Consider the following 25,984-nt stretch of genomic DNA (forward strand, 5'->3'; position numbering starts at 1 on the left):
TGGACTCTGCCGGGCATCTGCGGCCCCCGTCTTCGGGGCCTGCGCGCTAGCGCATTGAGGGCCCTGAGAAAGGAGACCACCCCGAGAGCTCCGCCTGGACCGGGGGACGCTCCCCCTCGCCCCGACTCCTGTCCCTTTTCCCCCTTTCGGTAAATCCCACCCTGTCGCTTTAAGGAGCCTCTCGCAGCGGGGCATTGGGAAGCCCGGATGCGGCTCTCCGATTGGGCGGGGCGTCTCGGTGACTTCACTCCGGGTACAAAAGGGCCCGGGTGGCGGGAGCCGGGGCAGAGCGTCCCAGCATTGTCACAGCGTGGGTTGGTGTGAGCGGAGAAGCGTGAGCGAGCGCGTTGCCCGGAGTACACCTGCTACCTGTCCTGCCCAGCCAGGGAGTCCCCGCAGCCGTCGCCCCCGCCGTCGAGCCGCCATGGAAGTGCAGAAGGAGGCGCAGCGCATCATGACTCTGTCGGTGTGGAAGATGTACCATTCCCGCATGCAGCGCGGTGGCCTGCGGCTGCACCGGAGTCTGCAGTTATCGCTGGTCATGCGCAGCGCCCGAGAGCTCTACCTCTCAGCCAAGGTGGAAGCCCACGAGCCGGAGGTGCCCTTGCCGCCTGTCCGCTCCCCTGATCCTCGCCTGAACCAGTCGCGGGAAGCGGAAGCTGTAGTCGAGGCAGCGCCCCCCGACGGTGAGCAGCCCTCCCCGGAGCCCATGGACACGCGGGAGGCGCCGCCAGCCGAGGAGACCCCGGCCCGCTGTGCCCCACGCCCCGCCAAAGTCAGCCGAAAGCGGCGAAACAGCAGTCTGAGTGACGGCGGGGACGTCGGACTGATCCCAAGCAAGAAAGCCCGTCTAGAGGAAGAGGGGGAAGGAGCCTCTGCGGAGGTCCCTGATCGCCTGCAGCCACCTCCCGCTCAAGCCGAGGGCGCCTTCCCGAACCTGGCGCGCGTCCTCCAGAGGCGCTTCTCCGGCCTCCTGAACTGCAGCCCCGCCGCCCCCCCGACGGCGCCGCCGGCGTGCGAGGCGAAGCCGGCCTGCCGCCCGGCGGACAGCATGCTGAACGTGCTTGTGCGGGCCGTGGTGGCCTTCTGAGGGTCCCTGAGCGGCGCCACCGGAGCCCAGAGCGCGGGCCGAACCGTCGGCCGCAGAGCGCAGACCCGAGGTGAGGTCCACCCCCGGGGGAGCGCCCGCCGAAACCGTGGAGAGGAGCTGCTACCCTAGGCTGCGGAGAGGCCTGAAGAGGGACTCTGCCCCCGGGGAGCCGTCGCCGCCTGTGTGCAGCGGCGGCGCCGAGGAGCCCGAGCCGGGAGCGCGAGCGCCTTCCGCCGAGACCTGCTGCGCCCACAGGTGCTGTCTTAACGGACTGGGACGTGGACCTTTCTCTCTCTCCTTCTGGGATTGGGAGCAGGGAGGCTTGGTTCTTTAAACTCCTCAGGGTCGGACTTTATTTTTCAGTGGGAGCTGTGCTGCCTTTTCAAGGTTTTTCAGTAGTTGGTGTTTGCATTTCCAACCTCAGAAAATAATTCCAGGCAGGCGCTCCCCTTCCCCCACCGAGTGACATACTTGTGCAAGCGGTCATCGTTGCGTCATGGGGCAGACGTGGGGAGCTTCCTGTTGCCTTGCGTGGGTGTGGGGCCTGGGAGGAGGGTCTGGGGTGTGAACCGCCCTGGGGAATGGGAGGAGGGCCTCCTGAGTCACCTCGCCCCGCTTGCTGCGGGTTTGTGCCCCGCGCCCCTGAGCCTTCGGGTGAATAGCGGCGGGGGGGCGGGGGTGCTGATCTAATTTCAGGTTACAGTTTTCTTATCTGGTGCGTTTAGAGGTGGGAATATGTTCACTGTCTCAAGCGTGACCATATCTCAGACACACAGACACAACCCAGACGGTCCTGGTATGAATCACAAAAATTGGTGCGGGTGTTCAGAGCGCTGTAACGCTGAGCTGGGACCAGTTGCTGGTGGGACTGGGCCAGTTTGGGGAGGGGAAGATTCTTGCCAGGGCGTCCTGAGGCCTGTTTACCTTTACTGTGGTGGTTTCTGTTTAATTTCATCTATCTGGCCTTCTGCTAGAAACGCCAGATAAAATAAAGACCATTTGAATAAAGTCTGTGCGGCCTGTCTGGTTTTCTTCCCTGGTGGGGGAGGGGCAGGGTTAAGGGGTCAGGAGCTGGCGGCGGCTTGCTGGGGCCCCAGAAACCAGTCTGACCGGCTATCACGTGGGTAGAGTGGGCGGGATGGGGCTGGGCCCCCTTTTCTTTGCCAGAGCGTTTCCGTGCCGGGTGCCCTGGTGTTCCGACTGCCTAAGCTCCCCCATATTTGGGAGTTTCTTCGACATTCTACAACTCCGGGGCGGGGGGGTTGCTGAGTTTGAGACGGTGGGGGGGATATTGCTGGGTTCAGTGCTCCAGGCGAATTGGGAGGGCCACGCCTCCTTCGGAGACTTTGGAAGGATGGCAGATCTCACCAACCCCCCCGCCCCGCTTGATCAACTGAATCCGCTTTAGCCGGGGCACCACGGGTTGCGGGGTTGTGAGCTTTGGAGCGCTCTTTACACCCCTATTGTGATCTCGGTCGGTATAACTGTGTGACTCAGGCTGAAAGGTGAGTTCCCAGCCTCAGTTTTCCTCATCTGTGAAGTGGGCCTCTAAACAGCTTTCCCTCGAGGCGGCTGTAGAGTTAGAAATGCCCGTGAGAGCCCTGGTTATTTGGTTTGGGTCCAACCCAGCTCCGTTTCAGTCACCCGAGGGCCGAAAACGCTAATTCACCCACCGCTGATCTAAGAGAGGGCCTGTAAGGCGTTGCCCCAGGGCGGGTGGCGGGGTGGCTGTTGGGAGGACAAAGGAGCCGCAGGTGCGGACAGTGAGGACGGCGGGAGGCTCCGGCAAAGTGGCCGCCCCGCCTCCAGACGCCTGGCTCCGGCGCCGCGAGCCTTCTGCGACCCCTGGGGACCTGACCCCGAGGCCCTAGGGTGGAAGGAGGAGGGTGCGGTGGAGGGCGGACCGGTCCCGGAACGCCCGCCTCCGGCTCCCCTCCTGCCTCCTCCACCTACCCCGCCCCCCACTCCCCGCCTCCCACAGGGTGCTCCCTGGGGAATCTAGCCTCGCTCGCCTCCACGGCCACCTGATTTCTTTCCTGGGAAACATGGGAGACTTTAGCGCCACCCACTTGGGAGTCCTGACCCATAAGACCCCAGTGAGACGTCGGTGGGAGGACGGGAGCCCCACCCCCCCCGGGGCAGTTCAGTGCGTTCGCGTGGGAGCAGATCCCCCGAGAACCTAGCGGGCCCCGGGAAGTCCCTGGCGGCTGGGGAGGGGGCCCTCACTGCGCATCCTGTCGCAGGAACGTCCTGGCCCTTCCTTCCTCCCGGGAAGCGGCCTGGCTGGTCCCCGCCCCTGCCTCCCGGGGGTAGGGGGGTGGGGGGCGGTTTCCGGTCTGGGGGCTGGAGGTGCCGCGGTGGGAGACAGGAGATCCCCTCTAAGATACGCCCCTTCCCGAGACCCCCATTTCACCCTTCAGAATAGGCAACATTTGTCATAATAACCAACTGATGAGGTTTGCAGTTTTCACACCTTTACGTGGCATTGGATTATTGGGATAGGCCCTGGGGTGGGGGTGGGGGCAGTCATTGATGGGACAGTAGCTGTGAAAACAAAAAATATCACCTATCCCTTGACCAGTGGATCCTCCAGGGAGCCTCAGGCCGGCAGCAGGAGGCTCCAGGACAGCGTTCACTACAGCACTGTCCAAACAGGCCCAAACTGGAAAAAACCTACATGCTCATCATCCAACTGAACTGGTCCCTCCCCAGTGAAGAAACGGTAGGAGGGGGACAGGACGGAGTTGTGGGGTCAGAACACAGATCCTGGAGCCAGTCTACCAGCTCTACTTGCTGGCTGTGCAGCGGTGGGCAAGTCACCTTGTCTCTCTGGGCCTCAGTTTCCTTCGCTGTAAATTGTGGAGACTAGCAGTCCCTACCGCTCAGGTTCATCACGAAGAGGAAGTGACGGACTAGGTATAAAGTGGTTGGGGAACGCCTGGCACACCGGAAGTGTTGTTATTTTATTATCGTGGGAACCCAGGGGGAGAACAGTGCCGCCATTTAGAAGCACATACAGCCCTACAGACATACATGTCACGTGTGCACAGACGCTGGGCTCATCCATCCCAGAGAGCTGGGACAAATAGTTCCTCCCTCCAGTGGGCCGGTGTGAACGAGGGTCAGCCTCCCCTCCTCAGCTCTGGAGTTTGGTCTCATTCTAGTGACTTGACAGGGCTGACTCTTCCCTTCTGGGGGGTGGGGGAACACCTCTCAAGCCAAGGGCCTCTGTCTACACTCAGCCCTTGGTAGTAGTCTCATTCAGTCTTAGGGCTCTAAATGCCGCTCTGCGCTGACGCCCATATTTCCCTCTCCATCCTGGACCTACCCCCTGCCCCCAGACTTTCTGTTCAAGCCACCGCCCTATGTCTCCTTGTGGGGCACTAAGGTATCCTGAACCTGATGGGACCCAAAGAGAATTCTTGCTGTTTCCTGCCAGCCCCCCGATTGAGGGAGCCTCCTTGAATCCCTTTTTCTCCTTTCCTCGGACGGCACCCAGTCCCAGGTGCTGTCCACTTGACTTCCCATCCCACTCCACTCTCTCCACCTTCAGGACTCCCATCTTAATGTGAGTGGCGGCCATCACCTCTCCTCTAGGTCAGGGCAGTGGCTTCCTCCCTGCCTTTGCCTCCTCAGTCCATTCTACACAGCAGCTACACAGATCTTACAAAATGCAGATTGGATCATTTCACTCTCTGGCTCCCCTCTGCTTCATCCACAGTGGCCTCCTTCCTGTTTGGAGAACCGGCCAAGCATGTTCTAGCCCAGGGCCTTTGCACTTGCTGTTCTTCTGCCTACGATGCTCTTCTCCCAGACGCCCAACCTTTCTTTCTTCAGATTTTTGCTGAAATGTCACTCCCTTGGAGTGGTCTTTGGCCACCTGATCTAAAACACCTCCCCATTCTGCCACTCGGCTCCTTTACCCATCTTCTTGAACTTCCTTAGGTCACTGCTTACCGTCCGAAAGGGTACATTTATGTTCTAATTAGCATCTGTGCCCTCATTCGAATATCACTTCCACGAATGCCCAACACAGGCCTGAAAGAGTGAATGGGGCTGTCTGGGGTAAGCAAGTGATAAGTGCTAAATATTTATTGTCTCATTTAATCAGTGGCTTCTCATGACTCTTAGAATTTTCCAAATTTCAGACAGCTGACAGGCAGGATTTTTGTCGTATCTGCATACCGACTGTACTACTATTTATCTAAAAATTTTTCTTATTGTAACTCACTTGTTAATCACTAACCATACTTAGAAGGTAACAGTTAATAAAAGTTACAGAGAAAACAAAAACGTCATAAGATCCTGCTGAAACAGCTTTCTTAGTTAGAAAGCGAGATTAGCAAGTTACACATTACTAGGATAGGAAGAGGCCTATCTTTAGTCAGAAGACTAGGGGAAGACCGAAAGCTGAAAAGAGAGAAACTAAAGGATTCATTCTCTTCTTTAAATATTAGCATTACATCACTTTGCCCACTATTCCGGAGTTAGGAAAATTCTGCTTCTGGAAGAGAGACAAAGCTACAAATGCCACCCCCCCCCATTTTAGTCCAAGACTCCTGTTTATGGACATCCAGATCAAGAGCTACTTTTTTTTTTCCCCCTGGTAGTATCATAGTTGCAATTTTACATTCGTTTCTGGGTTTGTCTCTCCTAGCCTCTAGCCTCCATGCAAGCGCAGAAACAAGTCTAGCAGGTGCGTACTAAGTGGTTTTTTTTGTGAATAAATGATCACTTGGAACTCTCCTAGGAGATCGGTCCTTTGAACTCCACTTTTTACGGATCGGGAAGCTGAAACCAGAGAGGATCGCCTCGCCCTGCAGGAGAGCAACTAGGGAACAGCTCTAGTCGTGTCCGCCATCCCCAAATCCCCTCCCCTCTCCGTTGTGCAGGACAGGCGCCCCGCTGAAGCCTCCGCAGAGCTGGGAAGGGGCTGGGCCACAGAAGCAGCACCCAGACCGGTTTACCCGCTTCCAGGAACCTGGGCGAGGTCCGCGCGTCCGAGAGGAGGAAACGCAGGCCCTGGCCAAGCGAGGCGAGGACCGCACTCTGGCCGCGAGGAAACCTGACTTCCGGGCGGGGCTGCCGGGTCCGTAACTAGACAACGCGGGGCGGAGCGATCTGGCTGTCAATCACAGGCGGGGGCGGGATTTACGAGTTTACCGGGTCTCGTGCTTTGCTCCGGTGCCGCCCCTGCGCGCGGCCCCGAGTGACTTCCAAGAATTCGCCGGGTAGTTCGCAGCCGGGTCCACGCCCCTCGCCCCCAAACCGGTCCCTTCCGGAGCCCGCCCAGGCCCTCAGCGCTTGGCCCCCTACTCCCAAGCACGCCCCGCGGATGGAAGGCGGAGGTCGCGCCGGGGGCGTCTGGGGTTGGGGGCCCGGCTCGGAATCAGGTAAATGGCGGAAAAAGCGGAAGGGAAATGGGGATTGCCAGCGTTTGAGGCTTACGCCCCCCACCGTCGTCGTGGTGGCTGCTGAAACCCCCATGTGTCCACAGGAGCCCAGAACCCCACACCAGCGTTCAGGGGGACCAGAGCCCCCGCAGCAGTGTCTGGTGGAGCTCAGATCCACATACCTATGTTCAGGGGAGCCCGCACCTTGCCCACCCGTGTCCAGAGTTGCTCTCGCTAGGGTACTTCTCTGTTTCCTGAGGCTCAGCCTAGGGCTTTTATTCCCCCAGGTTCTGTGTTAAGGGGAGTTTAGGTCTCCCGAGATTTGTGTGCAGGAGAGCTGAGGCCAAGGTCGAAGGCCTTCTACCTACTGGTTCAGGCTTGAGACCTCCCCCACAGCCACCTCCCAGCCTGATCCTTTTTAACGCAGCCCCTCTCAGCAGAAATCTCCCTGGGTTCCCGGCCCCCGCCCAGCTCTTTTTATTTCTCTTGGCCTTCCAACCTCCCGGCTTCATCGGCCCCGACTCCCCCCCCCCCCCCCCCCCCCGCCTCCCCCAGCACATTGTTGATTCTCAGCTAAGAAATAATCTCAGTGTTCTCTGACCCCCCACCGTTTCAGCTCCTTCCCGCACCCTGGCTGCTCCCCTGGCCCCCTTGGGGACCTGCCCTTCCCCGCCTGCCACCGACTGGCACCAATTAATTTCCTCCTCAGTCTGTCCACCCACATCTGGTGGCCAGCTGCTCGCCCTCGCCCTGCCCGCCCCCAGGGTCTCCCAGGGAATTGCTAACAGCTCTCCTCCTCCCTGCACCCCTCAAATCCGGGAAGCCCCACCAAAAAGCACAGGCTTCCTCCCCTCCCCCACCGGAGTCTGCTAATCGGAAAAAGCTGACAGTTAGGACCTGGAGAAGAGAAGATCTGAAATCAGATGGAGGAGGGGTGGGGTGTGAAACTTTCTGAACCAGAGATGGGGGTGGTTTGTGGCGTGGAGGGGGGAAAGGGGGGGGAGGGAGGGAGGCAGGAGTTTAAGTTTTACCTAAAAAGCTCAGATCAAAGCTTTCTGGCCTCCAGATGGGGACTGCAGGGAGGGCCGCCCCCACCCAGGGGCAGGCAAAGCTGAGCACCCCCCTTCTCGGAAACCCCCTGAGATGTGGCGGTGACAGCTGTGCCCCAGCCTGTGCCCGGCGGGCTTCCTTTTCCTGTGCTCACTCTCCCGACAGCCTGGCCAGCAGCCTGGAGACACCGGTCAGGCCCTTTTGAAGGGGCTCCCCAGAGGGTCTTCCTGGACGAGGGGGAGGGGACTGGCCGACAACAATGGGCTTCTGTAGCTGCCCGACGCCAGGGGCTTCCTGTTAACCCTTCTCTCCGATTGCAGCCTGGGGAGCATCTCAGAGCCCTGGACTGCGGAGGGGGACAGGGAGGGAGGGCGTTGACCAAGCAAGCAAGCAAACACACAGCTCTTTTTCTCCTGTTGCGGGTCTTGTTTTCAAAAGTGATCAGAAACGGTGAGCTGAATGCAGACCTTGCCTTCCCCATGGAATCATAGAGCCTGGTTCTTGGCTTTCTGTTGAGCTGAGGGCTGGACAGCCAGCGCACAGGGCATGGCTAGTCTGGGAGAATCTTCCATCCGGAGCACCCAGCCATCCCAGGATCTCTGGTGGCGGGCATGGCTGGGTGGAGGGACCCAGGTGAATCCAAGATACACCCGCTTTTGCTGCCCTGTCAGATGAGCTGGGGGTCACGCCCCCCTGAGCCAGTTCCCTGGGTGGTCTGGGCCTCAGTTTCCCTGTCTGGGAAGTTCTCCCAGGCGCCTGAGAAGAGCACAGGGTGGTCCTCACAGGCCAGAGTGACCTGAGCCGGGGCTCCTGGAGATCTTTTGCTGTTCCTTGGAGCCCTGGGAAGCCATGTTGGGGAATTAGCTGTGTTAATCTGAGGATGCACTCGAAGTCCCTTCTGTTTACAGAGCTAGCCTAAGAAGTTCACCCTTGAGAGATTCTGTGAGCCTCCGTGAGCCTCTAAGGGCCTCCCTACCGGCCCCGAGACAGCATCCGGCCCTGGAGGCTTTCCAGTTGTTACAGACCAGATAACAAGCCCTGTTTTAAGAAGAGGCTACATTCAGGGGCCTCCCACCAGCCGGTATGGTTCAGTGCTTGGCTCCTCCCCTGTGTTCGCTGATCCGTCCCTGCAAGCCCAGGTCAGAATTAAAGTAGGCACTTTGACTGGTCCCATTCTACAGATAAAGGAATTGAGGCACAGAGCAGGTGTGTGTCTAATAAAACAGAGTCCACTGTTTTTCTATCTCTTCTGGATTGGGGGGGCTGGAGGCAGGCATTAGGTAGGGGCCCTTGTCCACACCAGTGCCCCACGTCTCCCTGCCATTACTAGGTGGCCTTTTCTCTCTCTCCCTCCATTCTCAGCAGACTGCCCCCAGGTTTGCCCACCAAATATCCTCTTCAGCTTTTTCAGACCCACTTGCTGGGTGACTTGGTACCATCTTTTCTCCCCCTTCCAATGGTGAAAAGCCCCCCAAGGGCCAATATGTGCACACTCAACCCAAGGGCTTGATGAGGACAAAGTTGGTTTGGGTTTTTTGTTTTTTTTGTTTTTTGGGGGGTTTTTTGTAATCATTATTTACTGAGCAAAACCAAACTTCTAGACTGGAAAGGATGTTGCCAGGGCCCCTTGCTGGTGTCTGGGACAGGAAGTGTCTCGCTGTTTTTGCCTTTCAGCCTGGAGGGCAGGCGAGGAGGGTCTGCTGGAGGCCTGGCAGCTGGGGTTTAGGCCACGCTGGGGTTTGGGCGCTGGGCCAGCTTACTGCCTCCGAGCCTCCACCTGAGGCCCCGTCCCCTCCCTCCCCTCCCTTCTGTGGCCCGCCCTTCCGGAATGAACCTTGTCCTGGCTTCTGGCCACCGAGAAGGCGAAGCAAGCCTGCAATTACTCACTGCTGGGTCCCTGCGGGCTGCCATGCTCAGACTCATCGGGGGGGGGGGGGGGGGAGATGGGGTCCTGAGACCCTTCCCCTCTCAGGCTCTGTGTCGGAGCGGGGCCGGGAGTCTGCAGCACCGAGTTCCCCTATTCCCGCAGCGACCCTCGAAATCCCCACAGATGCTGCCTTATAAACAGATCCTGGAATTTTCAAAGTGCTGTCGTGTCGTTTGGGACGAGGCCTTCTCTTCTGCGAGGGGTGGGTGTGAAGCCAGTTCTGAAGAAAACCAGGAAGCTGGCTGCGAGAAGGGGCACACGCTGCGACCAGCAAAGCTCTCCTTCCTGCCAGGGTCTTCCCCTCCCGCCACTTGGCTTGGCTCTGCTCTGCAGCCATGGCTGCTGTGAGGCCCTGGGGCACTCGGTATATGTATATGCATCAGCGGCGCTTCTGTGTCTTCGCCTGGGCGTCGTATTTTCCCCATGCCTCCTTCATTTCTCCTCAGGCCTGTCCTTTCTCGTGGCTCTGTGTCCAGCCTTGGGAGGGATGCGGGCATCCATGGACAGGTCCAACCTCCCAGCAGGTGCATTGTAAGGCTGGAAAGGCCAGAGCCAGGATCCATCCCCAGGATCATGTCTCCAGCTTGGACCTGGGTTTCTTTTCTTTCTTCTTCTTCTTCTACTTCTTCTTTTTTTTTTTTTAAGATTTTATTTATTTATTTGACAGACAGAGATCACAAGTAGGTAGAGAGGCAGGCAGAGAGAGAGAGAGAAGAGGAAGCAGGCTTCCTGCTGAGCAGAGAGCCGGAAGCCTGGCTCCATCCCGGGACCCCGGGATCACGACCTGAGCCAAAGGCAGAAGGCAGAGGCTTTAACCCACTGAGCCACCCAGGCGCCCCCAGATCTGGGTTTCTGGTCAGACGGGGAGGGTGGTCTCAGTCTCCTGAACAGCCAGAACTCAGTCTAGGGGCTGTGGGTTACACACACACACACACACACACACACACGCACACGCGCTGCTCCCGGGTATTCTCCGTCAATGATTGTCCTGGATTATCCGATTACCCTTGTGTGCCAGTTCCTGTTCCCAGTGACTTCTCCTTCCACCTGCCCTGTACATTCTAGAAAGCTGGGGAGGGAGTTCCTCAGAACGCTCCTGCCAGCCACACTCCAGGTTGGCCGGGGTCTCACACGTGCGCGGAGCCATATGCTTCCTGCGCCACTCAGGGCCAGCGTGAATCCTCCCTGCAACCTTCTCCGAGTCCCTTGCACCTGAGCCCGTCCTGTCCCGTTGCCATGGCATCCTGGAGCCCAGAAGCCAGATGGTCTCATGTCCCCTAATGCCCCTTCCAGGCTCAGGCACTTCCGAGCTCAGCAAGAGTTCCCCCAGCAGCCCTGGGTCCTCAGCGCGCCCTGGGGCTGTGTGCCCAGCAGCTCATCTTTTCTCCTGATTCCTGAGAAAGGCAGCGACAGCACTTGTCCAAATCCAGCTCAAAAGTGTCAGGTGTTTTTTTTGTTTTTGTTTTTGTTTTTTTACATAAGCTCTACATGCAACATAGGCCTTGAACCCGCCTGAGCCAGCCAGGTGCCCCAAGGCAAGGGTCGAATTTGAATTCAAGTCTATGGGACTTGGAGCCTAAGGTCTTAAGAAGGACAAGTGGGGCCACTGGGGCTGGGGGTGGGGAGGCTGGGTGGCTCAGTTGGTTAAGTGTCTGCCTTTGGCACAGGTCATGATCTCAGGATCCTGGGATCGAGCCCAGGACGCTCGTGCTCGCTCACTCTCTTTCTCACCTAAATAAATAAAATCTTAAAAAAAAAAAAAAAAAAGAATGACAACAGAGTCAACTGGCTGGCTCATTCTGTACAGCCTCTGACTCCTGATCTCATGGTTGTAAGCTTGAGCACCACGTTGGGCCTAGAGATTACTTAAAGAAAAAAAAAAAAAAAGAATGGCAACAATCATAAGAAAGCCAGAGCTGGCTACTTAAAGTACTTCACTCAGAATCCTCACCGTTTGACTTACTGGCATTCTCCTCATTTCACGTTGAGGAGACGGAGGCACCCTGCGGGTAGACAGCTTTCCTACCATTTCTAGTCTTTATGGCTAAAAAGTACCGCAGCTTGGATTCGAACCCAGGCCTATGCTGGCATTTCTTGACTTTTGCGGCTGGATCTCACACGTGGGTGCTGGCCTCCACCCACTAGGTACCAGTAGGGCGTCTTCCTGCGGTGGTGGCTATCAGAACTGTCCCCAGATGTGGCTGACTGTTGGGTGGGGAGGGGAAGGCTCACCTCCCGCCATCCACTGCCCTCTGCAGAGCATCACTGCACGTGCACATGTGCGTGCGTGTGTGTGTGTGTGTGTGTGTGTGTGTCTTAGGGTATAGCTTCGACTTGAGTCCTGGAGATGGAGGCGGCTGGCAGGTCCTGGCATGTTGGTGGTGGTGGTGGGGGATCAGCAGGGCCACCGTTCTAGGTCACGTCCCCTCTACCTGGAGGGAGGGGTGCTGGCTCCCAGGCCGCTGGTGGCCTGACCTGCCCAGGCGGTGGCTTGAGCAGTGCCCCAGGTGGGTGGAGACAGGCAGCCCTTCCTTCCTGGTTCCCAGGGTGGGCGGTGGCAGCAGCAGCTGCCCCGGAGCCAGAGGGAGTAGGGAGCCCCGACCCGGCCCCTGGACTTACTGAGTGGGTGCTGGGGTGTGTGCTCTGAGACCCAAGGCCCTTGTGGGCGGGCAGGAGAAACCAGAGGCTAAAGTAGGTCTCCCCGCCCGCCCTGCCAGCCCGCCTAGCCCGGGCTCCCTGCCAGTGAATGCCGCTCTGGTGACTCATGGCCAAGTGGAGGAGAGAAGGACTGGGCAGGGTGGGGGGATCCCCCTCATTCTTAGCTCCCAGCATCCCTATCCTGACCAGGACCCTTGAGGCCCCCTCTCAGACTGGTCACCCTGGCTCTCTCCCTCCTCCTCTTCCTCTCCCTGTGTGCCCCCCAACCCCACAGCGGGATTTCTGTTCTTGGCACCATCCTGGGGCAGAAAGGCGGAAATGAGTGTGGGGTGTGGAATGTCTTTGAGGTTGGAATATATTTAGGCCTGGACGAGAGAGAGAGAGAGAGAGAGAGAGAGAGAGAGAGAGAGAGTGTGTGTGTGTGTGTGTGTGTGTGTGTGTGTGTGTGTGTTGTACAGAGCAGACCTCCGCGCCGGCTTGGGGTGGGAGGCGGTGGAGGAGCCCTGAGTCAGGGCAGGAGGCTTCTGTCTTCTCTCTCTCCTAAAGACAGAGCTTCCTGGTTTCCCAGGGGCCAAAGAAAAAGAGCAGGGGGAACCAGATGAGGCTCTAAAGGTGGAGACAGGCCCCGCCCAGCGCCAGACAAGACCATTTACCGCTGAAAACCTGAGGCCCAGAGAGGTGAATTTCGAGAGGTTGCTCGGGAAGGAAGGAAAGGGACCCGGGTTGGCTCGCTGACCCGCTGGCTACAAAAACGGGTCTCCTGCTGCCCTCTGGTTACCAGCATCCATTCATTCACGGAGCTCCTCTGCGTGCGGCCAGGGCTCGGGTCCCAGTCCAGAGGCCCGGCCCGCAGGAGACCGGGCAAACTGGACCAGGGTCTCCAGAACCCAGCCTGCGGGACGCCTCCTCTTGTCCTTGGCATGACCCTCCAGTTCAGAGATGGCTTTTGAGTTATTAAACAGATGAAAACCAAAGGAAAAGAATATTCTGTGAGGGGTGCCTGGGTGGCTCAGTGGTTAAAGCCTCTGCCTTGGGCTCAGGCCCTGATCTCAGGGTCCTGGGGTCGAGCCCCGCATAGGGCTCTCCACTCAACGTTGAGCGGAGAGCCCGCTTCCCCCTCTCTCTCTGCCTGCCTCTCTGCTTACTTGTGATTTCTACCTGTCCAATAAATAAATAAAATCTTAAAAAAAAAAAAGAATATTCTGTGAAATAGAAAAATCAAATGAAATGACAGCTTCTGTGCATACCGTCCTGCCCGTTCACCTCCAGGCTATTTTGTTTGTTTCGTTTTTAAGGAAGTTAAAATACATGCAACCAAAAAATTTACCATCTTAGCCATTTTTAAGCATCCAGATCTGTGGTATTAAGTGCATTTTTGTATTGTTGTGCAAGCCGTCCCACCAGCCACTTCCAGATCTCTTGTAAATCTGACCCTTTGTCCCCACGAAGCCCCCCCAACCCCACCCCGCACCCACCACCTGCCTTCTGTCTCTGAATTTGGCCCCTCTGGGGACCTCATATAAAGTGGAATCAGAGAGTGTTGATCTTTCCATGTCTGGCTTAGTTCACTCAGTACAGGTTCACACACCGGAGCGGGTGTCAAAATCTCCGATCTTTGTCTATGGATGGACCGCATTTGGCTTGTCCCTCAGTTCGTGGAGGGACACTTGCATTGTTTCCATCCACGTTTTAACTCTTGTGAATAATGGTGCTAGGAACGTGGGTGTGCAGCTCTCTCTTTAAGACCCTGCTTTCCATTCTTTTGGGGGATATACCCAGAAATGGCATGCTGGGGTCCCGTGGTAATTCTATTTTTAATTTTTGGAGGCGTCGGCATGCTGTTTTCCATGGAGGCTGCACCGTTTGGCATTCCCACCAACGGTGTGCAGGGGCTCCGGTTTCCCCATATCCCCGCTGACACCTGTCTGGGGCTTTGGGATGGTAGCCATCCTGATGGGTGGGAGGTGTGTCTGGCTGTGTCTGGCCTCCAGCAGCCCACTTGTAGCAATAGAGACCCACAAAGGCAAACTTATTTCCCATCTGACCCTTTACGGATGTTTGCCAATCCCTGGATTGGACAGGTGATGGGGGATGGCCCCTATCCTTGGAGACCTTGTTTTCTTTTTTTTTTTTTTTTAAGATTTTATTTGTTTATTTGACAGAGAGAGAGAGAGATCACAAGTAGGCAAAGAGGCAGGCAGAGAGAGGGGGAAGCAGGCTCACTGCTGAGCAGAGACCCCGATGTAGGGCTTGATCCCAGGACCCTGAGATCATGACCCGAGCCGAAGGCAGAGGCTTAACCCACTGAGCCACCCAGGTGCCCCGAGACCTTGTTTTCTATGGGGCCGGAGGCACAGGCCATGTCACATAGTCTTGGGTGGCCAGCGAGCCAGCTACAGATCAGCACTATGAGGACACATGACAGGGTCCTGGGGAGAGAGTAGTGGTTCGCTGAGGAAGGCAGTCGGAGGCAGCCTGTCGTGGGGGGCACATGGGAATGCAAGACTCCCCATCCCAGGCCAGGCAGTCGGGTCTGTGTGTGTTGCAGCAAAGACCCCTGATCGGGCCTCTTGTGGCCCGTTTCTCTCGGGCAGCCGGGGGCCTGGGGAGTACCTCGGGGTCTTCAGGGACTCCTGTGTCTCTCCGCTGGGAGAGGCGGGCCTGCAGTGGCTGCTGGCTCAGCAGGGTGGTGCTGGCGTGTGTGTCTTCTGACGGTGGTCGAACCTGGGTGACGTGTCTGGGTTCAGGACGGCATCTCAGGGCAGTTTGACCTGGGGGTTTGGAAGGTGGCAGATGGGGGGAGGCAGGAGAGGAAGAGAAGAAGGAGTTTAGGGACTGTGCATTCCTCCGCCTAGCCTCCCGGCTCTGGCAGGCCCGATGCGGGGCCAGGCCGGGCTCCTGCACACGGTCTCTAACCCTTAACCACGAGAGCCTGTTCTGTCCTGTCCTGCTTCCTGTGCCTCTTCCTCCTCGGTTCTCCTGTCCCCCGCATTTCTGCAGTGTGGGCTGGGAGCAGGGGGCCAGGCCAGCAGTGAGCCCCGCAGGATGGTGGGTGTGTCCTTGCTGGGGATGCTGTCGCAGCCAACTGGCTGGCGGGCCTCACCTTCTGGGTTGTCTCGGGAGAACTCGCACCCCATTCCTCTGTCCCCTTAATGCTGGGCTTAACATGTGGGACCTTTGCAGAAGACCACTAGAGTTTCCCAGCGTTCGGGAAGAAGGCGTCTGTGGCCCTGCCTCGGTTTTGCTGGGCTTCTCTGACTTTGCAGGCCCCCCACCCCCCCAACTGCGGCGGCTCAGGCTCTCACCTTAGCCAGAGGGTGACAGGTGTCCCCAGAGGGTGTTCTCTGTTAACAAAAACTGCGGTGCTGCTGAGGAAAGCTTCTTCTGAACGTTGATGCACTGATCGATGCATCCCATTCCTTCACTTCCCACACATTCGCTGCACTTGTTGGGCAAACCGTCAAGGGCTGGGTGCAGGGCTGCCCTCGTGGCCGTGTCCTTGCTGTACTGGTGAGGACAAGCTCAAGTCGCCAGACCCTGAAGGATTCAGGACCGTTGTTCAAAAAAATCCCTGCATGCCTGTGTTTGTCGCAGCGTGATTCACAGTCGGAAAGAGGTGGAGACGACCCAAGGATCCACTGATGGATAGAGGGAGGGGGCGCCTGACTGGCTCAGGCCATAGGGCGTGCAACTCTTGATCTCAGGGTTGGGAGTTCAAGCCCCACACTGGGTGTAGAGATGACTTAAAATCTGGGGTGCCTGGGTGGCTCTGTCGGTTCAGAGTTTGGATCTTGATCTCAGCTGAGGTCATGATCTCAGGATCGTGGGACGGAGCACCACGGGTTCCGCCCTCAGCATGGAGTCTGCTTGACATTCTCTCCCTCCCCTCCCTCTAACTCTCCCCTGTTCAAGCTCTCGCTCTCTCTCTCTCAGTGAATAAATAAATTAAATTAAATAATAAAATCTCTATTTGACAGAGAGAGAGAGAGAGCACAAGCAAGGGGAGCGAGAGAGGGAAAAGCAAGCTCCCCACCAAGCAGGGAGCCTGATGCTGGGCTCGATCCCAGGACCCCAAGAACATGACCTGAGCCAAAGGCAGACGCTTAACCAACTGAGTCACCCAGGCACCCCCTCCCCGCCAAATAATGGGTCAACAATGTGGTCCATCCATACTATGGAATATTATTTGGCCATAAAAAGGAATGAAGCTCAAAAGATTGTGTTCCGTGAAAGAAACCAGTCACAAGAGGCCACGTATTCTAACTTCATTTACATGAAATAGTCAAAACAGGCCAATCAGCAGAGAAAGTAGATTCGTGGCTGCCAGGGGCTGGGGAAGGGGGAAGGAGGAGTGACTGCTTAATAGGTACAAACTCTCCTTTGGGGATGATGGCAATATTCTGGAGCTAGAAAGTGACTAGGGGTTGCACGACAGCGTGAGTGTGCTAAATGCTGCTGAATCATACACTTTAACATGGTTAAGGGTTAATTTTATGTTACGTGAATTTCATCTCAATTAAAAAAAAAAGACAAAGGCACGTCAGCATGCTGTGTTTCATGCTTCCGCCCTGGCTTCAGATAAGAAGACTGACAGCGGTGTGTGGCGGGAGGCAGGGCAGGGCCCCAGTGAAGGGAAGGAGCCTCCCGACTTCACCTCTGCTCCTGCGGGCGCATGAGGCTTCCTTCCCCACAGCCCTGTGTGCGTGAGGGCAGCTGGCCTTTGGGCTGTGGGGAGGGTGCCTCCCCCGAGGGCCTGCCCCTAGGAGCCACTCAGAAACTGTTGTCTCAGGATGGTGCAGGGAGCAGTGTCACCACATAGACCAGGTGCTAACACTTGTCACCCAGGCAGGAGGGGAGACGGGGCCAGAGGACCACTTTGTTCATGAGCCCACGGAAGGATGACAAGGGGATCGGTAGAGATGGGTCATCCTATTCACTTGGTTATTCAAATAATCCTCCTGTCCCAAGGTCGCTCTTTGGTGAGTGTCAGTCCCTTCGGGCTGATATGACAAAAATGCCATAGGCTGGGTGGCTTATGAACAGCAGTCATGTATTTCTTACTGTTCTGGAGGCTGGAAGCCTAAGACCAAGGCGTGGGCATATCTGGTTCGTAGACCGGATTTTTTTGCTGCGTCCTCACGTGGTAGAAGGGACGAGGGAGCTGTCTGGGGTCCCCCTGTAAGGGCACTAATCCTGTTCGCAGAGACCAGTGATCTCAACACCTCCCCAAGTCCCCGCCTCCTAGTACCATTACTTTGGGGGTTAGGACTGCACACACCTCCCTCCCAGGCTTCCCCAGCACCGATTTTCTCATCATTTTCCTTTCAAGTCACTGACCGTCCAGCCAAACCTTGGCCACAGCCCACGAATCAGCATATGATTACACATCCGGCCTTTTCTCCTTCTAGCTAAAATGAACAGCCAGGTGCCCTGCTGGGAGTTCCACCTGCAGGGAGGGTTTCCCTTCAGGACAGCCATTCTTCCAGAATGTTCCAGGAAGGGATGTGGTGCTGCAGCTGTCTGCTTTCAGGTGGTGCCTCCAACCCCGGGGAAGGACCATCTGTAATCCCTGCCTGAATTTTCTCCTCCTTAACTGATCATAGGGACCTTCCCATGAAGCTACAGATGCAGGATGGCAGAGAGAGAAGGAGGCATGGGGCCGGGCTGGGGAGGACTCTGTACCACGTGACCGTTTGCTTATAACAACATGGGTTTGTATGATCATTATATAACATAACATATTTTTAAAAATCTCGATCAGGGGGGCACCTGGGTGGCTCCGTGGGTTAAGCCTCTGCCTTTGGCTCGGGTCATGATCCCAGGGTCCTGGGATCGAGCCCTGCATCGGGCTCTCTGCTTTGCGGGGGGGCCTGCTTCTCCCTCTGCCTGCTGCTCCCCCTGCTTCTGCTCTCTCTCTCTCTGACAAATAAATAAAATCTTAAAAATATATAAAAATAAAAAGCTGGATCCTCCTTCCAGACTCCCTGATACAGTATTAGAAGGAGCCGATGTGGGGCGAGAGGTGGTGCTGGAACCGTCCACAGGCTTGTTTTGCTAAGCGCAGCCTGCTGCCCGTTTCTGCACAGCCTGCGAGTTGAGAATGGCCTTTTCATTTTTAAATGGTTGGGGGAAAAAAAAACACGATGTGAAAATTAGATGCAATTCAAATTTCGGTGTCCAAGGGAGTTGGAGGGATAGGACAGATGTTGTTTAAGGGTACAAACTGGCAAGAAGTAGGAGATAAGTCCTGGAGAGCTAATGCACAGTAGAGTGAATATAGACAACAATATTGTATTATAACCACCAGCCTTGCTAAGAGACTAGAAGTCTTAATTATGCCAGCTACTAAAAAGAGATGATAATTACGTGATGTGATACAGGTGCTAATTATCGCTACAACGGCAATCGTATTACAATATTTAAATATATCAAATTAGCATGTTGTACACCTTGAATTCACACAGTGTTGCACATCAAGTACCTCGCAATGAAAGAACTCGGTGTCCATCAATAAAGTTTTATTGATATCACAGCTGTGCTCATTCATTCACTTATCATCTGTGGCTGCTTTTTTTTTTTTTAAGATTTTATTTTAGGCAGAGAGGCAGGCAGAGAGAGAGAGAGAGGAGGAAGCAGGCTCCCTGCTGAGCAGAGAGCCGGATGTGGGGCTTGATCCCAGGACCCTGGGATCATGACCTGAGCTGAAGGCAGAGGCTTTAAACCACTGAGCCACCCAGGAGCCCCTATGGCTGCTTTTATCCCAAGTGGTAGGCTTGAATCATTGTAACAGGGACTCCCTGGCCCACGAAGCAGGAAGTATTTCCTGTCTGGCCTTCTTGGGAAGTTTGCAGACCCTTCTGCTCTACAGGGCCTGGGACCCCAATGGCAACCTGCCTGGGATGTTTCCTCAGTGAAGAGGTGGGCGGGATTTGGAGTCTCTGTGGAGTGGGTGTGGGACACACAGGGGACCCATAATCTCACTGAGAAGGGGAGTATAAGGACAGTCCCCAGGGGCAGGGGACATCTGGATCTTCAAAGTGGAGTGGGATTGAGCACTGGAACGGGCCGGCTGGCGGCGGGCACAGATGGGGTGCATGGTAATGGATGGCTCTGCCCCAGCTGGTAGACGCTTAACCAACTGAGCCACCCAGGCACCCCTCTTTCTTTCTTCCTTCCTTTTTTTTTCTTTCCTTCCTTCCTCCCTCCTTTCCTCTTTTTTTTTTTTTTTCAAATTTTATTTATTTATTTGACAGAGAGAGAAAGATCACAAGTAGGCAGAGAGGCAGGCAGAGAGAGAAGGGGAAGCAGGCTCCCTGCTGAGCAGGGAGCCCGATGCGGGGCTCGATCCCAGGACCCTGACCTCATGACCTGAGCCAAAGGCAGAGGCTTAACCCACTGAGCCACCCAGGAGCCCCTCCTCTTTCTTTTCTTTTACTCTCCTTTCTTTCTTCCTTCCTTCCTCCCTCCCTTCCTTCCTTCCAACAAAATACGTGTAACATTAGGTTAACCTTTATTTGTTTGTTTATTTATTTAAGTGAGCTCTACACCCAGTGTGGGACTTGAACTCATGACCCTGAGATCAAGACTCGAGACCTTCTACTGACTGAGCCACCCAGGCGCCCCTAACTTAACCATTTTATTTTATTTATTTTTAAAGATTTTATTTATTTAATTGATAGACAGCTAGAGAGGGAACACAAGCAGGGGGAGCAGCAGAGGGAAAGGGAGAAGCAGACTCCACACTGAGCAGGGAGCCTGATGTGGGACTCAATCCCAGAACCCTGAGATCACGACCTGAGCCAAAGGCAGACGCTTAACAACTGAGCCACCCAGGCGTCCCCTAACTTAACCATTTTAAAGTGTACAATTGCCCAGCATCTAGCACCTTCACCCTGTTGCACAACTATCCCCTCCATCCATCTCACAACTTTCCCATGGCCCCAAGTAAACCTGTAGCCATTAGCCGCTACTCCGGTCCCCACTCTCTCAGCCTTCAATCTTTCTCTGTCTCTGTGGATCATTTGCCCGTGCTGGACATTTCATATCCGTGGAATCATGGATTTGTGGTCTTTTGTGTCTGACTTCTTTCAGTTAGCATGTTTTTGTGATTCATCTGTGTCCCAGCGTGAATCAAAACTTCGCTCCTTTTCTGGCTGAATACTTTATTGTATGGCTAGAACCTAGTCTGTCTATCCAATGGACATGTGGGTTGTTTTGTTTTCCCCTTAGCCCATAACTTTTTGTGTATGTGTGTGTGTTAAGAGATACATAATATAAAATTTACCACTGTAGACAAGTCTGGGTGGTTCAGTCTGTTAAGTGTCTGCCTCCAGCCCAGGTCATGATCCCAGGGTCCTGGGATCGAGTCCCATATCAGGCTCCTTGCTCAGCAGGGAGCCTGCTGCTCCCCTGCCTGGTGCTCGCCCTGCTTGGGCTTGCTCCCTCCCTCTCTCTCTGTGTCAAATAAATAAAATCTTTTAAAAAATTACCATTGTGACCATTTATTTTTACTTTTTTAAAAATTTTTACTTTTTTAAAATTGTCATACAAGACACATAAGATTTACCATTTGAACCATTCTTAAGTGAAGGTTCAGTGGCTTTGCCTACACTGACACTGTCATGCAGCCATCCTCACCATCAGTCTCCAGAACTTTCTCATCTTCCCAAATGGAACCTCTGTTCCCCTTTTTCCTCTTGCAGCCCATGGTAATCACCGATCCACTTTCTGTCTGTAAGTCAGTGAGCTTTTACAAATGGAAGTCTGAGCATGCCAGCTCTCCTGAGCCTTTAGTGGCTCCCTATTGCCCTCAGAGACCAAATAGTCCCAAGGAGGATGAATTTTGCATCTTGGTCCTCAATTTGCTCCTCAGTTTCATGGACACCTTCCCTTCCCCTTCTGAGGAAGGCCGGCCTCCTTACAGTGCTTAGGACTGCTTACTCGCAGCGTACATCCTAGTTATAATTCATTACGTCCATGCTTTTTCCTTTGGTTTGTTGATGTAGGTCCCTGGATGTGCTCTCTGCCTTCTCCATCTGACTAGAGTGTGCTGTCCGCCTCCTCCATCTGACTGGGTCTGGGCAATGCCTATTTTACTCACTACCATGCATCCCTAGCTCCTGGGCCTGTGCCTGACCCATAGCTGGTGCTCAACATATCACAGAAGGCATAGCAGAAAGTGCGGGCGCAGCGGGGTGAAGGGAGTGGTCAGCTGCCCAGGGGGGTGGTGAGCAGACAGAGGCAGGAGATGGATGCTAAGAGGCTCTGGGTGGGTCTAGGGCACTCCCGGGCTGCAGGATGGGTGAGCAGATGAGCAGAAGGTGGGGACCAGCTGGGTGGAGGAAGCAGGGGGCATGGAGAGGTGGACCCTCCCACCCAGGGCAGAAGCGCAGGCTGGAAGTGGGGTCTGGGGGAGGTCGGACTGGGAAGGCAGGTGGATGATGCTGTTGTATCTGGGCCCATCCTGCATCCAGTCCAGGGCTGGAGCCCTATCAGGATGTCTCCGTGTCCTCCATGGGAGGTAAGTTCCCCGGGCAGGCTTGACCCATCTTGGCTGGGGGAGGGGGGGCATTTGCACAATTTGCATTTTCTGGGGGCCAGCTTTGGCCAAGGAGAGAGGCCTGTTTAAAGTCAGACTTGGCTTTCCCCCAGCTGGCTGGCCTCCTTATGCCTGATGCTAAATGCTGGCTTGTCACAGTGTCTGCACACAGGCACACGCCTGCACCTCTTGGAGTGGGGGGTGGGGTGTTTGCCATGCTGGGGCAGTATGGGGGCGGTGTCTCTTAGCAAGCCAGTGGCCGCTCCCCTCCCCTCCCCAGCGCCCTCCCCACGCTTCTTTTTATATCTCACGTTTATAGGGAGCCTAAAACATCTGAGCCTACAAGGGAAGGGGCGGCAAGGCGGAGAGGCGGGGATGCCTGAACCCAGTGTGGAGGGAGGCTGGCTGGGTCAGGGGCGGCCGCTGGCTTCCTTCCATCAGTCCCGAAGCATCAGATGGTGCTGAGCCATATTTAAAGGCTGATTTCTCCGCCTCCACTGCAGGGTCCTCACCAGGATGAATGAGTCAGAAGGAGGCCTGGTGTGGCCTCAGGCCTGACCCGGTGTGCCCTTAGATGCTGAGAACCTCTCCCCAAGAAGCAATCCCAGAGCAGACCCGGCTGGCTCCCTGTTGACCTGAGGTCTCTCTGGCCCAGCTCCATACCAGAGCCCAGTGGATGACCCCTGAGACTCAGGGGCCCCCATGGGCGGCTGGAGAAGGCCCGAAGGATCTCCCTGGCCTCCTGCAGGGGCCTTCCCAGCCAGCAACTCCTGTGGGATTCCCAAGGCCCCTGCATCCTCCTTCCCCCAGGGGGGGGCGCACAGCCCCATTCATTCCCTTGCTTTCTGGCGTCATCACGTGCTACCGTGGTTGGCCTCGCGCACACTCACATCCTTCCTGTTTAACTCCTTTTTTGTTGATTACAAGGCTGAGGTCCCAGGGTGGGGTGGACCTTCGTCAGCCCAAGCTGCTACCACAAAGGACCGCAGAGTGAGGGACTTCTAAACGACAGACATTGATTTTGCCCAGGTCTGGAGACCTGTCCAAGATCAAGGAGCCAGCAGGCGATGTAGCTGGGGAGAGCACTCTCCCTGGTTCATAGGTGGCATCTTCTCACTCTGTCCTTGCCAGACAGAAGGAGGGAGCTCCCTTGGGTCTCCTTTATACGAGCCCAGCTGCCATTCCCAGGGGCTCTCCCTCATGACCTCATCACCTCCCAAAGGCTCCATCTCATAGTACCGTCACCATGGGGGTTAGGGCATCAACATAGGAACTGGGGGTGGTGGTGGTGACAGTCATAGCAGGATGTGCGCCTGTATGGGCTAGATGCAGCAGGACAGGGATTGGAGGACAGTCTGCCCCCCCCAACTCTGCAGGCATCCCCTACTTTCCCCAGATCCAAGCCCACAGATGGGGAGGTCTTGCACCGGCCGCTCATGGGCAGTGGAGGGGGTGATCATCCGGGCACAACAGAGCTCAAGAACGATCCTGGGGCAGCAGTGCCTGGGTGATTCAGTTGTTAAGTGTCTCCCTTCAGCTTGGGTCATGGTCCCAGGGTCCTGGGATCAAGCCCTGCATTGGGGTCCCTGCTCGGCCGGAAGCCTGCTTCTCCTTCTCCCACTCCCCCTGCTTGTGTTCCCTCTCTTGCTGTCTCTCTCTCTCTGTCAAATAAATAAATAAATAAGACCTTAAAAAAAAAAAAGTACGATCCTGGGAGTGTGAAACCACACCTGTGCCGTCCAGGACAGTCGCCACGAGCCACACGGGGCTCTTGAGCACTGTTGAAGCGTGGCTGGTCCAAATCGAGAGGTGCTCTGAGGAAAACACAGAGGTTGGGTTTTAAAAACTTCCTAGGGGAAAAAAAATAAAAAGATTGTAATACTATTTATAGTGGTTACATGTTGTAATGGTTGTATTTTAGATTTGTGGCATTAAATGAATGTATTATTTAAAAAATAACCTCACCATCCTCAAAAAGCTTAACAAAGGGCTATCCTGGGACCCAGAAATTCCACTCCTAGGTATAAACCCAAAATAATTGAAAATAGGCATTCAGATAAATATTTGTACACGGCAGCTTGGTTCACAACAGCCAAAAGGTAGAAGCATCACAGATGTCCATCAGCAGATGAACGGATACGCAGAGTGTGGTGGAACCCTACCATGGAACGTTCTTCAGCCATAAAAAGGAAAGAAGTCCTGATACGTGCCACACGTGGGTGTGCCTTGAAGACATTATGCTCAGTGAAAAAAGCTAGACTAAAAAGTCACATATTGTATGATCCCATCCATGTGAAATGCCCAGAATAAGCAATTCCATAGAGACAGAAAGTAGACTGGTGGTTGCCAGAGGCTGAGAGAGGGGGGATGGGGAATGACTGCCCACAGGGACAGGGTTGATTTCAAAACTAGACAGAGGTGATAGGTTGCATAATGTTGTGAATGTACTAAGTGTCATGGGATTGAACTTTTTTTTAAAAAAGATTTATTTATTTATTTATTGGACACTGAGCAGGGAGCCTGATGTGGGGCTCGATCCCAGGACCCTGGGATCATGACCCGAGCCTAAAGCAGCCGCTTAACCGACTAAGCTACCCAGGCACCCCTTCCAGGGGGCTTTTGATTGTCCTCTGTTCTTGAGGCAGTAGGACCTCACTGTCCGTGGCCAGTGGGGAGGGGTGGTGGATAGAGATTGGTGCAAAGTTTGGTCCACCTTCGACTTTTGGCCACCTGAGGTTCAAAGACCTGGAGACTGTTGTTTCTCACTGGTGGCTTAGTGGTGTGCACGCCCAGTGACCCTGGTGGCAGAGAGGCAGCATTTGGGAGTGGTTTAGGATGAAGGACAAAAGAATCAGAAAAAGGGGTTATGGCACGATGGGCCGGGCAAGAGGTCACTATGTCCCAGCCAAGAGGGGTGTGGTGTCACGAATGGAGGGAAACCAGCTGGGTGAGTTTTTAAGGTTCTTCCTTTTTTCCCCTCTATGTGACTTTGGGCAAGATCTTGGACAAGTGATTGAACATTTCTGGCCGTTAGGTTTCTCATCTGCAGGTGGCTTCCTCAACTTCTCTTAGCCATCCCCTCCTCGCACTATGCTCCCAGAGCTCCTCTCCCGCCCTCCCGCCTCCCTTGGGCTCTTCCTGAGAAAGTGGAGGCAGAAACAGGGAGACCAGCCTCTCCGGCTCCTGAACGCCCCGTCTTCCTGGGTCATCTGTCCTGTTCTGAGTAGTTGTTAGAAAGTTCTTCCCATAGAGCGGCCGGGCATTTACATCCGTGATGTCCCCGCTGGTCCAGCTTCTGTCTCTGGAGCCTGGATTAGGGGTACTTTTATGCCCCTCACTCCACCGCCTCTACTCCTCGCTCCACCCCCAGGTTCCCGGATCACGCCTTAGCCATTCGCTTTCTGGCCTCTAGGTGGCGCTGCGTATCCGGTGCACCTTGACCTGTCATGCGGGTGCAACCTTAGCTCCACAATAGCTCCCCTGCGCCTCCTTGGGGGGCCAGGAACTGCAACTGGGCTGGGGACACCACCTTGAACAAGGTGCAGGCCTCGGTTCTGGGGGGCTCTGAGTGCCTTTTGGTTGTCCAATCGGCTGATTATTACAATGTGGTCTTTAATCCTACAGGGAAATGTGGGGCTCAGGCATTTTTTTGGAGAAAAAGGCATCTGGGTCCCTTCATTCATTCATTTACTAGATTTTATTTATTCATTTTCAGGAAGGAGAGAGCACTAGCAAGGGGAGCTCTAGGCAGAGGGAGAGGGAGAAACAGTCTCCCCACCGAGCAGGGGAACCCAATGTGGGGCTTGATCCCAGGACCCTGGGATCATGACCTGAGCCAAAGGCAGATGCTTAACCAATTGAACCACCCAGGTGCCCCCCTCCAGCTCATTTTCACAGAGGAAACATAGTCTTGGAGGATATGTTGTACATGATGAGGCTGTTCTCATGTTTAAGGGCTGGGGCAGGGTGGGTGGGGGAAGGGGGTTGGGCCTGGGCAGAACTGTGTGGGAGTATGGGAGGGGGCCTGGAGCTCTGGGAAGCTCACAGGGCCCGAGGTAGTGGGCACGCTGGGAAGACTGCAGGGGGGCTCGGGCTGCTATTCCAGGCAGGCACAGGAGGCCAGATGGAACGTGGGTGTCACGTTTAGCAGATGGGGCTGTCATGGCAGATCCAGGGCAGGGGTGGAATGAGAGCGGTTCCGTGTCCACCCCCTCTGAAGATGCTTCTCCGGCCAGCAGTCCTTGTCCCGTCATCCTCCGCAGCGATATCCCCTGGGCCCTCAGCAGGTGTTCAGCCGTCTGAGTCCACTCAGGCTGCCATAACAGAAT

General features: G+C 55.5%; 1 protein-coding gene across 1 annotated transcript; it reads left to right on the forward strand.

Moving 5' to 3' along the window:
* The first annotated feature begins 259 nt into the window (after positions 1 to 259).
* IER2 (immediate early response 2) lies at positions 260 to 2,101 on the forward strand. The gene has a single exon (XM_032835841.1). The coding sequence runs from the start codon at positions 425 to 427 to the stop codon at positions 1,088 to 1,090; it is 666 nt and encodes a 221-aa protein (XP_032691732.1). The 5' UTR covers positions 260 to 424; the 3' UTR covers positions 1,091 to 2,101.
* The last annotated feature ends 23,883 nt before the right edge of the window (positions 2,102 to 25,984 follow it).

Source organism: Lontra canadensis, unplaced genomic scaffold (genome assembly GCF_010015895.1).
Source record: "Lontra canadensis isolate GAN:19392208 unplaced genomic scaffold, GSC_riverotter_1.0 scaffold88, whole genome shotgun sequence".
Lineage (NCBI taxonomy): Eukaryota > Metazoa > Chordata > Mammalia > Carnivora > Mustelidae > Lontra > Lontra canadensis.

Coding starts and splice junctions, on each gene's coding strand:
- IER2 (XM_032835841.1), top strand. CDS start 425: ATGGAAGTGCAGAAGGAGGCGCAGCGCATCATGACTCTGTCGGTGTGG.